Here is a 15257-nt window from a genome sequence, read left to right as displayed (position 1 = left end):
AAAACAGTTAAAAATAAGAGCAAATTCAATGTACTGTATTTACCAACACATTCATTATCTCTAGCATCCATTCCAATATCAGAAATATCTTCTCCGCTTCTATGACTTCTTCCACTACAACTCTCACTACCACAGCCATGACCTGAAATGGCCTAAGGACAGAAACTCGTTCAAAGCTCTACGATTTTTTTACTTTTGCTGACTAGTAATCGATTTTAAACATAGATGGCATTAATAATATTGTAATGGAGTTACGAAGTTTTTACGCACATCTCCTTTAAAACAAAACTACGTATCAAATATAATTAACACCAATGATAAGGTCGATACTTTATTCGTTTATTGCATTCACTGAAGTAGGCTTAGTAACAGAAGAATTAATTTTATTGCTATCATTTTTACCTCAGATTGAGATACTGGATGATACGCAGGCTACATCGTGTTTTTGTTGTATTTACAGCTACTGTTGTTATGTCTCAAAAGTTTGAATTCCCACACAGACACTTGTTGCTAAGGAAACCATTTTTCATAACACAAAACTATACTGAAATAGACCCATTACATATGCTGCACTTATTGTTACCATTACAGTATATAGTTTTACGAAGGCTTTCGAATAATATTGCTCTACATTTTCAATGTAAAATATATTGTATTTGCAATTTTAAAAATATGACCGTGGAAAAAATGTTATGCAATACACGTTTGTGAAGAGCATTACAAAATATCGAAAATTGAAAAACTCGCTCTGCTATTATTATTATTATTATTATTATTATTATTATTATTATTATTATTATTATTATTATTATTATTAAAGTAATATTCACAATGTCATGGATCATTTAAGACAATCATTCAATCAGTTTTACGAAATACAAGAACATAATAATAATCTACGCATGAACCAATTTTCAATTCTAAAATAATAATAATAATAATAATAATAAATTAGCAGAGCGTGGTTTCGATCCACGGACCTCTGGGTTATGGGCCCAGCACGCTTCCACTGCGCCACTCTGCTGACGGGTTACGAGTGTTGACAAATTAGGTACTTCATGAACAGTAGAGTACTTCTTTATTTATGTGGTAATATTTTAGTTGCCAAATTTTATATATTCAATAATATTGTTGCTACATTTTGAAAATTACTTATAATTATTAAGGTCTAAATGCAAACACGACACTATGAAGTCTTTAGTCGTTTTAATTCTCATACGATTTCTCACGTATTATACAAGGCTCTCTATTTAGCAATTTAAAAGTAAAAGACATACCCATATTATTAATTAAAGAACAAAATGAACACAATACTTTACACTTAGCACAGCGGAAAACAAAAAGTATGTTTCCGCCCGGGATCGAACCGGGGACCTTGCGCGTGTGAGGCGCACGTGATAACCGCTACACTACGGAAACGATGGGGGAGAGTTCCATAAGTACTCAATATCAGGTTAGCTAAATTTTGTGTCTGCCCTGCAAGAATTGACTTCACCGTATAGCATACTCATAAAAATGTATTATTTACATACCATAGATCACATAACCTTATTCCATACTTCTTTACCATTTAATTGGTAACTTTTGATTGAGGTAGTTCCCTTCATACAGGGCATATACAAATCTGTGACAGGTTAGGTTTGGTTAGTTTAGGCTTTTATTATGCTTTGCATATACGATGAACTGCATCTCCACTAAAACAAAAAAATCCCTTATAAATTCAACGATTTTCACTTCCGAAATCACCGAAAACTACCTCAGCGTTAGTTTCACCTCAAATGAAAATGGTCCCTGGTTTCTAGATTAGTACCGTTATTATATATATTAAAAATGTCCACAACCATGGTAGTAACGATATATTGGTACCATGCAGAAGTTATCAACGTATTCCTAACAGAAATTATCGCGAAATGAATATACCTATAATTAAGTACCGGTATGTAGTATGAACAAAATTTATTAATATTTCAATTTGGGTATGTAGTCTAAAGTGAATATGATAGTGTAAAAATTATCGGCAGAAACTCTTTCTCTTGCTTATTAATTTCATATGTAAAACTTCGGGAAACTAGCGCTGAGGTAGTTCCGGTGGTTTCGTTGAATTTATAAGGGTTTCTTTGTGGTTGATCGTATGTGCAAGATCTAACCAAAGCCTAAACTAACCAAACCTAACCTGTCACGGATTCGTACTGTATATGCAAGGTGTATAAGAGGAGTACAAAAGGAACTACCTCAGCGCTAGTTTAGCCAAAACTTCAACTAAAAAGACATAAAAGCATAATATTTGAAGATTACTTTCATTATTTTAATTTGATCATATAGGCAACTTATTACAATAATCTTAAAGAGTAACTGATTCACCGGACCGGATTCATCCTATTCATCACAACTTTACGTACTGGTAGCTACTGATAACCACAGATCCGATAGCCTTGGATGGTGTTTAATGTGTAGGCTATGTATGGTGAAAAACGGAGGTGGCCTTGACCAAATCAACAATCACTACATACCGGTACTGTTAGCTTATGTGAAAATAATATAAAAGTTCATATTTTAAAACAAAGATTTTCAATTATAAGGAATATTACTTGTAGGTAGATTTACGTGTTGATTTAATTAATAACTTGTAAAATCAAATACTTCTAAATAATAAAAATAATAGCCTACTAGTGATATATTCCATGGATGAAGGAGAAAAGCCAGAATTCTTTCCAGAATCTCTAGAGGAAAATAATGTGGAATTCAAAAAGGAAAATATCCCTGGTGAAGGCAGCAACCAAGATATTAAAAGAGCTGAGATATTAAGGGTAAATGTGAAGGAAGATAGTGCACCTGCCAGTAAATTATCAAGTTTAAAGTCTATAAGAAGTTATGAATCTCCACAAATGAGCGAAGGCTCACTTAAAAGTCTAACAAGCGCAAAAGGTTCCAAGGATATTGTTAGCAGTTCTCTTAAAAGCTATGAAAGCCCACGAAGTTCCATTAAAGACAGCGAAAGTGTACGAGATTCCACAGGTTCTGTAAAAAGTGAAGGAAATGTGAGAATTTCTAAGAGCACCATCAGAAGCCATGAGAGTATAAAAAATCATGTAAGTTACGGAAATTTACAAAAATCTGTTGGCAGTAAAATATCGAACACAGCTTCATATGGTAGTGCAGGTCCATGTAAAATTTTCGACAGCTATGAAATTAATGGAAGCCAAATGCCCACTCAAGAGAGTGTCCAAGAGATAGTGGAATACGAAGGAAGTAAAACATTTCTACAAGAATATATTGATGGAACCTTTAAACCTATTGTAAGAGATCAATCAAAAGAATTGGCTAACCTTGAAAGTCCTGAATCAGTGACGCAAGTCAGCGATTCATCCACCAAAACACCATTTGCAGAACTCATTCCTGATAATGAATATTTAAAAAAATATCTAGGAGTACCTTTAACTCATGCACTTGCTGAAATAGTTATCAAACAGCCTCTGGATCCCATACACTATTTAGCTCATTGGCTTTTCAAGTGGCGGTGGAACCAAGAAAACAAACAACGAAAAGAAGATGAAGTTATTGCACTGAATAATGAACGTCAACGAATTCACGAGGAACGTCAGGTTAGTTGCTTACAATAAATTAGAAGACGCTTTCTGTGATACAATTTTGCATCATATTATACAGAGCACAGACAATAAGCGTTAAATTTCACAAAAAATGTAGCCTACTCTATAGTCCTTTCTACTTCTTCTTTATGTGCACTTGAAATCATAGACATGACACTTTCTCTCTCCTAATTAGATTGATGCATTGCTTATTTTTTCATTCACTTTGAATGACTTATTTTTTTATTAAGTTTCTCTCTCTATTTTCCTTCTCCTTCCCCTCACACCCCACAATGTTTGAAACCAGATTTTACAACTGCATCATCGGAAGAAAAAGATTTCTATGATATTTGACAATCATGGTAGAATATCACATCCTTTCTTCTGTATCCTTTTTTTTTCTGCTATATCGTTCCAAATAAATTTTAGAAAATGAATGATACTATTTACCGAATTGTGACAGTGTATAAGAACTTAGCACTGGACTTATTGGTCCAGGATTTATATCACCATTGTCCATTATTTCTAACTGTTCATGAGTAGCATCTGGGAACACTTCTGCTGAAATAGTATGCCTGGTAGCCTGGTATTAAAGGGGTCAGGAAAGTATTCAATTCACCTGGAGAGATGAAACAAACTCCCGTTGCAACTTAATAGTAATACTTCATATAATGTTTCTGATTATCTCTGGCTGAAGTTCTGGCTGGTATGTACAGTTTCCCTGAAAAAGGATGAGACGATTGAATATTCCTAAGTCTCAGATGTGAGACACTGCGCATGATCGGAGACCAGAGCACTGATACACAAGATAACGAATATTGAGTTACTTAAATTCAGACTATTTGGTTTTGTTACTAGCATCGTTCCGAAATTCACTTCAAAAACTGCAAAAAATATGATAATATTACGTAAATGAAAGATAAATATATACATAAATCGTGTAGTTAAATCGACAATGGACCTTCATGACTAGATCGACACTCCACACAGAAAGGAAAGCTTTCATGTCGTTTCAATAGCTCAGACGGTAAGACTTCTGCGTGTTGTGTAGAAGAGTGCGAGTTCGATTCTTAGTCTATACAACGATTTTTTTTGTCTAAATAACGTTGAAATAGCTAAGTAACGTTGAAATAGAGTTTTACAAAGTCCTGAGATTAAGTGTTAATGATCGCAAACAATACAAAATTACAAGTTATAATATTATAAATCTAATCTAATGAATGCATTTATACACACACATATACAATGTAAATGCATATATATTAAAAACTAACAATTAAAATGAAATTATAAAAATATATATAATAATAGACAAACTTTTACAAAGGTTTAGAGTCCTTAGGCTATGTAATTTGTTGAGTAATTATTACAATATTTTATTAATAGCTTTCCCATATGTGTAAGAAATGCACTCGCGCAAAACAATTTTTGTTAAAAGTATGGCTTTAGATATTATTTCATTCTCACACCTTCAGTTAATTTTAACTATTTTATCTACGTGTTTGCAATAGTGTTTAATTTAGTATGCATTCAATTTTATTCATGTTATGATTGAATGGAAAAGCACTGTTGCAGTTATTGACTAATTACATATATTAATACTAATTATTAAATGCATCTGTTAAGTAACCAATTGCAGTATCTTTTGCAAAATCTTGAATGTTTAAGTTGTCAATATTTCTGTACTATATACTATAATACGTTAAAAGAATTTGCAATAGATTTGGGATTCTCTACTTTATAATCATTGGTTTTAGTGAAAAAATATTTTCTTTCTTAGGATATCTACAAGTTTAAATTTAATAATATTCCGAATAGATTTAATTGCATTATCTGAATTTTGTACTTTTCTATTCAAATATATTCTATTTCCCTCTTTCATAATTTTTGATAAATTACACTGTACTCCTTGCAGTATTTAAGAACATGAGGATCATTACATTGCAACTCATTACATATAGATTCTTCTTTTTAATACATGAGATTTTGAAGTCCCTGCGTTATCTACATGTTTTTACTTTTGAATTTTTTCACAAGATTGAGTGGAGAAAATCCAATGGAGTGATTATGAAATTAAGTGAAAAATGCAATACATTAACTCTTAATATCAGTAGTACCAGTATCATATACGTTTTTCCAAGATTCATTTTGTAGACATAAATGTAAATAATCATTAGATACAACATTTACGATCCTTTCTTAGTTTTTAAATTAATATTTTGAAATTGTTCAGTGACATTGGAAACACTTAGGATTTGTTTATCATGTTCAGACAAGCCATTGATTATAGGTTCTGTCGAAAAGGAATTCAGTCTAATTCTTTGTACAAAACATGTTACTTCAGCTTAGATTTAATTTGATTAGTTTCGCAACAGTTGGACTTCCTGTTATATCCTGTTATTTAGATATTTAATTTAGGGTTGATTTATTAACTCTTACTATGCAAGATGCCTCTTATTTCAATAATTCTATATCACGTTAAATAGTCATTGTCTACACTAAAGTATTATCGTCATCCCTCATTTCTCATCGTAATGGCGAACCGACGTGACATGAGACAGCGAGTTATAGCTCTAGTTGAGGCTGGATATGGGGCTAGATCTCCTGGCCGTTTGGTCGGTGTTCCTGGAAGTACAGCCGCGAGGTGGGTTATCGTTACCAAAATTTAGGGGAGGTCGAAAATCGCCCTATTCCTGGGCGTCCGCGGATTTCTTCATTGGAAGAGGATGCTCTCTTATTCAAGACAGTTCGACAGGACCCCTTTCTGACTGCTAACGAAATAAGAGCAGTATCTAACTTTCCCAGCTCTTCACAGACTGTGATCAGCAGGTTGAGGAACCGCGGTATTAGGAGCCGGAGGAGTGCGCAAATGGAAATATTGGGGGAAGCACAAGCTGTCGACCGTCTTGCCTTCGCTACCAATCGAGTGGATTTCGATTGGAGAAATGTAATTTTCTCCGACGAAACAACCATCTCGAGTGATTACGAAGGTCCTGTCCGTGTCTATCGTGAGGATGGTCTCCGACATGATCAGTGCTATGTGCACCGACGTGAAAGATCGGGGCGCTTTAGCATATCGTGTTGGGGGTGGATGTCTTACGATGGACCTGGCATTATAGAAGCATCTATAGCCGGTTTAATGCGGGAACTTACGAGCACATTCTGGAAAAAATATATTCCTTCCCTCCGCCCGAGTACGTTTTCCCGAAGGAACATTGCTCTTCCAGCAGGATAGCCATCCCGTGCACTATGCTGCAAGCATTCAAAGATGGTTTCAAAGGAGACCCGAGATCGAAATCATTAATTGGCCTCCGAAGTCACCTGATTTGAATGTCATCGAAAATTTATGGGTGGAATTGAAAAAGAGAAGGATAGTCCCTATGCCCACCGACGCCCTCGAAATCGAGACGAATTGTGGGATCAAGTTGTTGACACCTGGGAAGATCTCGCCGGGGATCAGAACTTATTTCACAATCTCGTGACATCCATGCCGGATCGACTTAGATCTGTAATAGAAGCTGATGGCATGTGGACAAGATTTTAAGTTAACAGGTCTCTTTTTGTTTCTTATGATTTTTGTTTGAGGAAGAATACTTTTAACTTCCAAGTAAGTTTTATTTTTTTTTGACGAGGTTCAGCCAACTTGTAAGACCCAGAAATTGGGCATAAATTATTCCATATTTTTCGACAAATTAGACAGTCGAGGAACTCTGAACAAATTAATTACACCTCAATAAAAAAAAGTTTTACCCGGGATCGAACACGAGACGTTTCGGTTATACAGCGGAACCAACACGCTACTATATGAGCTACCGAGACAAGACAGTGACAGCAGCAGTCCAGAATGTAGATCCCTTAGCAGGCATTTGCCATTCGGTACAGTGAAGCAATGATATTTTGTGACTCGAGCTATGTTGTGAAATCCTGGCCTTAAATAGCAGTCTTCTTCGTGATCCTTATTCTGGTCCTTGTCCTTGTTGTGGTCCTCGTAACAATTCTTGTACTATTTCTCATGTTATGTATCGTTACGTCGATATCGAGTGAACCGCGCTGTAGAACTTTAACTTCCGACGACCAAGAATCGTCTCATTCTTTTTAAGGGTAACTGTACATCTGTTATTAGGCAGTACATCTCACTTGACGATATGTGTCAGAGGAAGAACAATATTGTTTGTATGCATCTGAAGTCTGACTAGTGTAATATGCAACTAGTCAGCGATGTATGCAATGGAGAGGGAAAGAAATTGGCCATCCTATCCCATCATCTCCTGGCCTAGTTGCCTCATAAGTGGTGCCTTGTTGGTATCACTTGTGAGGTTCAGACCTGTCTTCGGACAATTGACTAAACAAGATGACCTTGGAAACATTTCATATGTAATAACTTAAAAAACAAAAAATTCGTACAACATTAAAAAAAAGGCAAAAGGTGATTTATATGCAAAACTCCTAAAAGTGGAATATGTATGGTAAGACTTACCTGTGTTAAATTTCAACGTACCTCGTTTACATGTTTCGACCTATTTATGGGTCATCTTCAAGATGTATATTGTCTTAAAAGTGATTACAGCCGAAATTAAAGAAAATAATAATACTAATTTTGAAATTTTTTCTTAAATTGATTCGTTTGGGCAGACAATTTATATGGCACTTTGTAAAATGCTTCCTCCTGTTCCTTCTTCCAAAGAAGCCTTATAATATGTTTCTGCCAAAAATGTAGTTATACATATTGGAGAATAGTTCTTATGTGGACGGCAATAGTAAAATTGTCTTAATGACAATAACTTGTAGAACAAATCTAACTTTCCTCATGAATAATGAATGCATCATTTTGGCTGACATACTTTTTATTATGCTCCCAACCATTTCTACTAAATATACACCATATATTCATGTGTTAATGCTTTTCAATATTCCTATGGTTACTTGTTTTTTTTCCAAATTCTAATACCCAAACATACAACATGTGGTGCTTTCTGAAGAAATTGTGTCTCCAAATATGTGGAAAACATAATTTCAAAGATTTTGTTAGATTATGAAATAGCATTACATAATGCTACCAAAATTAATTTTTCCAGTGTAATTTCACTTCTGACAGAGTTGACTTTGGAAAATTAAAGGAGCTTCGAAACAAAACATCTGAAATTCGAAAATACCGCAATTAAAAACCTTTATTTTTTGGTCTTTCCCATTTACCACCACCAGAGGTATCAGTTGTTTTTGTAAAACTAATATCAGAGGCCTCTCTTGTAGCCCTTAGTGAATATTTTTAATTTTGCAATTATATTCTGCAAAATTATGTTGAAACATCAATCTTCCCTCCTGAGTTATGGGGTGAAGCACCACAATTTCGAACTGTAGATGTATTACAACATCAAATATCATGGAATATCAAGAATAAGTAAGCACAGTTTTAAATTTTCATTACAGTGTTGCCAAGCAATTAAATGATAAACATTTATCTATTGAAAAAAAAATTAAGGTGTGAGGAAATGACCGACAGCCATAATTTTTATTATACCTTTAAGTCGGACTCAGTGTATTTCAACCTTCTGCGTTTCTTAGCTAGTTCCTTGAGCTGATCGTTTTCATTCACAGAAATTTTCTCACATATATATGTGCATGACAGCCAATATATTAAGCGCTCCTCTCCTTTGCTGTTGCTAAGGTACATTTTCTTGTGATGAAAATGACCATTCAGAAGTACTAGTAATTACAGCGAAAGTTGCCATTATTATGAACATGTTGTGTATTACTGAAAGTAAGCCACTGTTATAATATTTCAGAGCTTCAACAGCGTTTCTTTCTTCTTTTTTTTTTCTATGGGGCTCTGACGGGGGAAGGGGGTTACTACCAACCCGCACCTCACTGCGCCAGTGTTTGTATACATCTGAAGTCTGTTTAATGTAATATTTAGCTAATCAGCGATGTATACAATCGAAGGAGAAAGAAATTGGCCACTCTACCTCATTATCTCCTGGCCTAGTTGCCTCATAAGTGGTGCCATGTTGTTATCACTTGTGAGTTTCAGACCTATCTTCAGACAGTTGACTAAACAAATAAAAATGTTCTTGATATAAATTCATAATAATCAGAGTTATATAAAATCCTCATTTGGGAAAATGTGTCATTATTCTCATGTGAGTTTACAAAAACGAATACAGAAAACTTTCTAAAATTGAAACTGTTTATCATTGCAGGAGAAAGAGAGGCTTGAAGTTGAAAGAGCAGCCATTAAAGAAGCTGAAGAGCGTATTAAGGAAGAAGCCAAGGCTGCTGTTGACAATATTGTAGACCGGGCATTTATTACATTAGATATTTAGATTATTCTTGGTGGTGTCGTGGAAGAGTAGTTTCCATTAGTACAAAAAGGAGAGGAAGATTTGAATCCAGAACTTCAGGAGAAAGCAGAAGATAAATCACTGGCAGCCTTCTCTGTTCCTTCATTACAAGATGTATCAGAGGAAAATCAACCATAAACTTACCCAAAATTAGATCCCCGTGTCTTAAATTAATTCCTTGAATTAGGATTTTGCTTAAAATCAAAGTGAATTTTGAAATACTTCCGTACATCTCAAACACACAATAATCTAAGTACATTAGTTCCAATAGAAAACAGATTTCAAAATATGGCATTACACATTCAGTATCTTGTACCATCTATGTTAAAAAAATACCGTACCGTAACTAGGCAGTAATTTAATCCTCGTCAGAAAACTTTTCTTTCACACAAGAAATGTTTCTTACTTTTGTTACTTTAATGCACAGTGATAAAAAATATGCAGGACATTCCATAGTAATATTTAAAAACCTCTACTTCATAAACAGTTCCACCTCCTCCCCATATTTTTCTGTCTTATATACTGGTACCAGTATTTGAAAACCTCTATTTAACAAGATTCTCTTCGATATATTAATATTTTCATAAGAACTCCTAAGAAAACTTACTTTTCAAAAAGTATTTTGCCAAATCAAATTATTTTTGCAGTTTTCAAATTATAAAATGTATACGAAATTTTAAATCTGCATTCTACTTTGTTCAGATTCTCATATTCTCTTTTCTTTCATGAAATGAAGGCAGGTTCTTATTTTTAAATGCTCTATCCTCTCTATTCTTGTAGAGAATGAACTCAATTTCCAAGAAATCTTACAAATGAGTAAGTATCTGCGTAATTTTAATGCAGACTTATACAAAATATTTAATTCGTAAAATATACGAGTATAAAACATGGCACTTTGTGACATTTTGGGGTACATTTTACTGACACATTAAAATAGCTAATTGAATGTCAATTTATTACAGCAAAATTGTAAAGATACCTTCAATTTCAAGACCATTCATCTCAAGGAATGTTGTGAAAATTCTCAGGGAAAGGGTAATAACCGAATAAAGGCGCTAACAATTTGTAAGATAAGATCTACTCTGTGCTATTCGTGATTATTCTGAATGTATCACAATATTTGTACGAGTTATTCCTGTAAGTATGCATTTGCATTAACTTAATTTTAAGTGACACAAGAAATTTGACAAAAATAGTTAATGCTGTTGAAATTACTTGTGCACCATTACTTTTGTCAGTATTAATATTCCGAATTAAATGTAGCAGTGAATACTAATGGTACAGTATCAGGACTCCTTTATTGTACTGCAATGTAACTGGTGTATTAGTCCAAATCATAAATTATATTTTCAATAAATGACAATTTTTAATGCAAGATACTCAGATGTGTTTTATTTCCTGCAACCAAAATAGTAATTTAAATTTCCTTCTGAAAAAAAAAAAACGTTCTAAAAATTTCCACTTACCTACTTACAAATGGCTTTTAAGGAACCCACAGGTTCATTGCCACCCTCACATAAGCCCACCATCAGTCCCTATCCTGTGCAAGATTAATCCAGTCTCTATCATCATATCCCACCTCCCTCAAATCCATTTTTATATTACCCTCCCATCTACGTCTCGGCCTCCCCAAAGGTCTTTTTCCCTCCACCCTCCCAACTAACACTCTATATACATTTCTGGATTCGCCCATATTTGCTACATGCTCTGTCCATCTAGATTTGATGTTCCTAATTATGTCAGGTGAAGAATACAATGCATGTAGTTCTGCATTGTGTAACTTTCTCCATTCCCCTGGAACTTCATCCCTCTTAGCCCCAAATATTTTCCTAAGAACCTTATTCTCAAGCACCCTTAATCTGTTTCTCTCTCAAAGTGAGAGTCCAACTAACTTGACTATTGAAAATTACTGCCAAAAATGGGAGATCGCGAGAAATAGGGAGGGTTGACAACCCTAGCACTCACAGTGCCAAGACTCGTACACACTCAAGTTTATGGCAGACACCACAAAGTTAGTTTTCAGCTTGTAGTATAATAAGACAATATGTTCTTGGATTAATGGAAAAGGAACCACTAACTAAATGATAGAATTCCTACGTAAAAACGAAATGTTCTAACAGAACAAAAACAATCACGTTAATAATAATTAATTTCTCCGACACAAATGTTTTTAAAGACATACTATCTATACTATTTCATTTATTTCTATATCTTCTGTAGGTAAAATATTGCGGAAAAAAATTTACAGCTGTTTTAAATATACCATGATTTTTTTTTAATGAAGTCATTTTTTTAAGAAAAAAAGGATAATTGTTGAGCATCATTCTCGGTTAAACTGGTTCTTCGATTGCTGAAAATAAACAAACCAAGTTTCAGAGAAAATACTGTGCACAGATGGCATGCCAAGAAACATTTTTCTATTTTTAGGGAGCTTTTCAAATAGGCAACCAGCAATATTGCTTAATAGAACTCCTGAAGAGAAGTCATATAGCTAATTTCTTCTGACCCTCGTCCATAAAGGGGGGATGGGGAGAAGCTTAAAACTCATGACCACAAATTCTTTAAGAAAAAGCTACTCATCCCCATCGCGTGATGTAACATTTATGTATCAGAAGTGGTACTCTTTGATACAAAATCATAAGCAAGGGTAGAAGTAATTCTATAAATAATTTCTCTGAAGAAATACTTAACTTGTAAGTTTATTGTAATACAGTATATCACAAAAAAAAATCCTACTTTACAATACTTCAGTTAACAATGATATTACCATTTATAGTGTACTTTCTTCAAATATTATTCAAAAGACATGCCTAAATGAAAAAAATAGTCAAATCTCTATTTTATCTGAACATCAAATATCAGAAATCACATTTTCTGTCTAATCTACTGAGTTAGTTCTGTGGTAGCATGTCTGCCTCCAGACTATCTGGCCCAAGTTCGATTCTCAGTGGGATCAGAAATTTTCGTATAAAGTTTCTATCCTGAGATGAGAAGTAGTGGTGCAAATCTTTTAATCACCAGATTGTGCACCACAATGCCTGGTTAAATCCCAAATCTCTCCACAGTGCATATGAAGAGAAGGCATGTCACTGTTGATAATGACTCATCTGTCAGATGGGAACGTTAAGCCTGGTAACCCTCTTGGTGCTATTTGATAGTAGGCTACATGCTGGCATGGGTTTCCCTCTACCCTCATGATCCTCACACATTCCCTATCCTACTCAGTTGGTAGAGCAGCTGGCTACGGACTGGAAGGTCCGGGGTTCGATCCCAGGTGGTGACAGGATTTTTTCTCGTTGCCAAACTTTCAGAACGGCCCCGAGGTTCACTCAGCCTCCTATAAAATTGAGTACCGGGTCTTTCCTGGGGGTAAAAGGCGGTCAGAGCGTGGTGCCGACCACACCACCTCATTCTAGTGCCAAGGTCATGGAAAGCATGGGGCTCTACCTCCATGCCCCCCAAGTGCCTTCATGGCATGTTACGGGGATACCTTTACCTTTTTACCTTTTACACTTACACATGCACTCATCCTAGTACACGACATAAATCTCCACAGATACAGCCCATTGGTGTGCAACTTGAAAATGGGTTAGTCTTGCCAACTGTCCGCAATATTTGGAACCCGAATCACGCAAGTGAGGTGGATAGGCATTAGACACACACACACACACACACACACATTTTCTGACTGAATTTTAGTCCATAATTTTTTTTAATGTATAGTACAGTACTCATTTTTCTCTAAAAATGTTTTTCTTCTACATCTTTTATTATTTCTAGAGTTTGTTTAATATCTAATTGCAATCTCATTTGTTAAATTCAATATACTTCATAATTATTATACTTGATTAGTATAGTTGGTCTTAAGGTAACCAGTGGTCGTCAGCACTCGCTGAAATGGATAAGGGTAAGCAGAGCCGTCCCATGTGCTCTGTCGTGCAGCAGGAAGAGGTAGAGAGCATAACTAGCAGCTATGATTGCACCATAGTGCAGTGTGTTCACCGTAAGACACACTAGCCCCAGGGTGCTTTGTGCTATGACCACTGTGGTAGACCATGGAATGCATGGCAAGTGGGGGGGGGGGGGGAAACAAAAATAACAGAGACTGAGAACAATCCCAACTAGTAAATCTAAATAAAAGAGTGCAAGACTTTGTTTGTTGCTATAGCTCCTTGTCAGGAATTCCCAGTGCAAGTTTGCATTCCCTACTGTCAGTCATCTGATGCCAACAAGTCAGGTCAAATACCATTCGTAAAAACAGCTAAACAGCTTAACTCCTCTTGGAATGTCTATTGTGTGCACCTGGATGCTAGCCCGAGGGTGCACTGTGCTGATGACTGCTAGTCTAGGAATTGAAGCTGTGAAGGTGATGTTAGACAACTTTGGAGAAATAATAAGAGATCAGATAGTGGACAAACTGTGGGTCAGCAGCAGAGATAGATCAATGTTTGTGACATATATGGACACGTGACGAATTTATTGAAACATTAGTTGACAAACTCTGCCACCTCTGTAACCACCATTATATTCCCAACAACAATCCAGTTTTTAGACGATTTTTCTGAGGGCCTTGCCCAACATGCTGTTCAAGATTTTCATTGGGACAATAATCACTCTACACTGCACTTTTTGTTTTGGTTTGCATTGAATACAATCATCCTGTATCTGGAACCACAGTCTACTATATACAGTCGCGAAGCTTGAGGTGATTTTTTGCAAATCTCGCGATAAAGCGCTCCGAGCGGTTAGCAACTAGAAACAATAGACTGTCCACTGTCGACTTTGGATTTAGAGTCAACTGTGTCGTATTTCCATCGAGTGCTAGGTCACTGTGTATTTCGCACTGATGCTTGTGAAGAAAAATCCTAACATCTATTTCTTATTTTACTTCTAGATGCAAAAAGTGGTTAATAAACAGCAGGAGGGAAGATCTAATGACAAAGAATGAAGCATATCTTTATAATAATATAAAGTTTTGCTCTCTTCATTTCGAAAACACACAATTTATGAATGAAAACAAAAATAAATTAATCTGGAATGCAGTTCGAGCTTTATTTGATGTTTCACATAAACCTGTTCTGTTATTACCTGCAGCTGAGAAACAAAAGCTTTGCATTAATTCTACGTCTGTATCAGCTGATTCCTTGAATAATTGTACATTTTCAGACAACTTAGGCCTACTTTTTTTTCAAAGGATTTGTTTTTAATTATAGCTGTTAATTTTGTTGCTATTTTTATTTTTTACTTTACTAGAGACGTAGAAAAAGTAAGTCTATTACAATAAAATTTATTGATCACGTTTTATTTCCAATTCTGGTCTGATTATGTGATT

General features: G+C 35.0%; 1 protein-coding gene and 2 non-coding genes across 3 annotated transcripts; 1 reads left to right on the top strand and 2 right to left on the bottom strand.

Annotated features, from left to right (window-relative positions):
- Positions 1–952: 952 nt before the first annotated feature.
- TRNAM-CAU (transfer RNA methionine (anticodon CAU)) lies at positions 953–1024 on the bottom strand. Its single transcript has one exon. It is a non-coding gene; the product is annotated as a tRNA-Met (tRNA).
- Positions 1025–1346: 322 nt separating this feature from the next.
- Positions 1347–1419, bottom strand: TRNAV-CAC (transfer RNA valine (anticodon CAC)). The gene has a single exon. It is a non-coding gene; the product is annotated as a tRNA-Val (tRNA).
- Positions 1420–1989: 570 nt separating this feature from the next.
- LOC138699958 (uncharacterized) lies at positions 1990–11296 on the top strand. Its single transcript, XM_069826194.1, has 2 exons — positions 1990–3602; positions 9785–11296. The coding sequence occupies exons 1-2, from the start codon at positions 2682–2684 to the stop codon at positions 9905–9907; spliced, it is 1044 nt and encodes a 347-aa protein (XP_069682295.1). The 5' UTR covers positions 1990–2681; the 3' UTR covers positions 9908–11296.
- Positions 11297–15257: the final 3961 nt, after the last annotated feature.

The sequence above is a fragment of the Periplaneta americana genome, chromosome 5 (assembly GCF_040183065.1).
Source record: "Periplaneta americana isolate PAMFEO1 chromosome 5, P.americana_PAMFEO1_priV1, whole genome shotgun sequence".
Lineage (NCBI taxonomy): Eukaryota > Metazoa > Arthropoda > Insecta > Blattodea > Blattidae > Periplaneta > Periplaneta americana.
The sequence above is the reverse complement of the archived record's forward strand: the minus strand, read 5'-3'. Positions and strand labels throughout refer to the sequence as shown.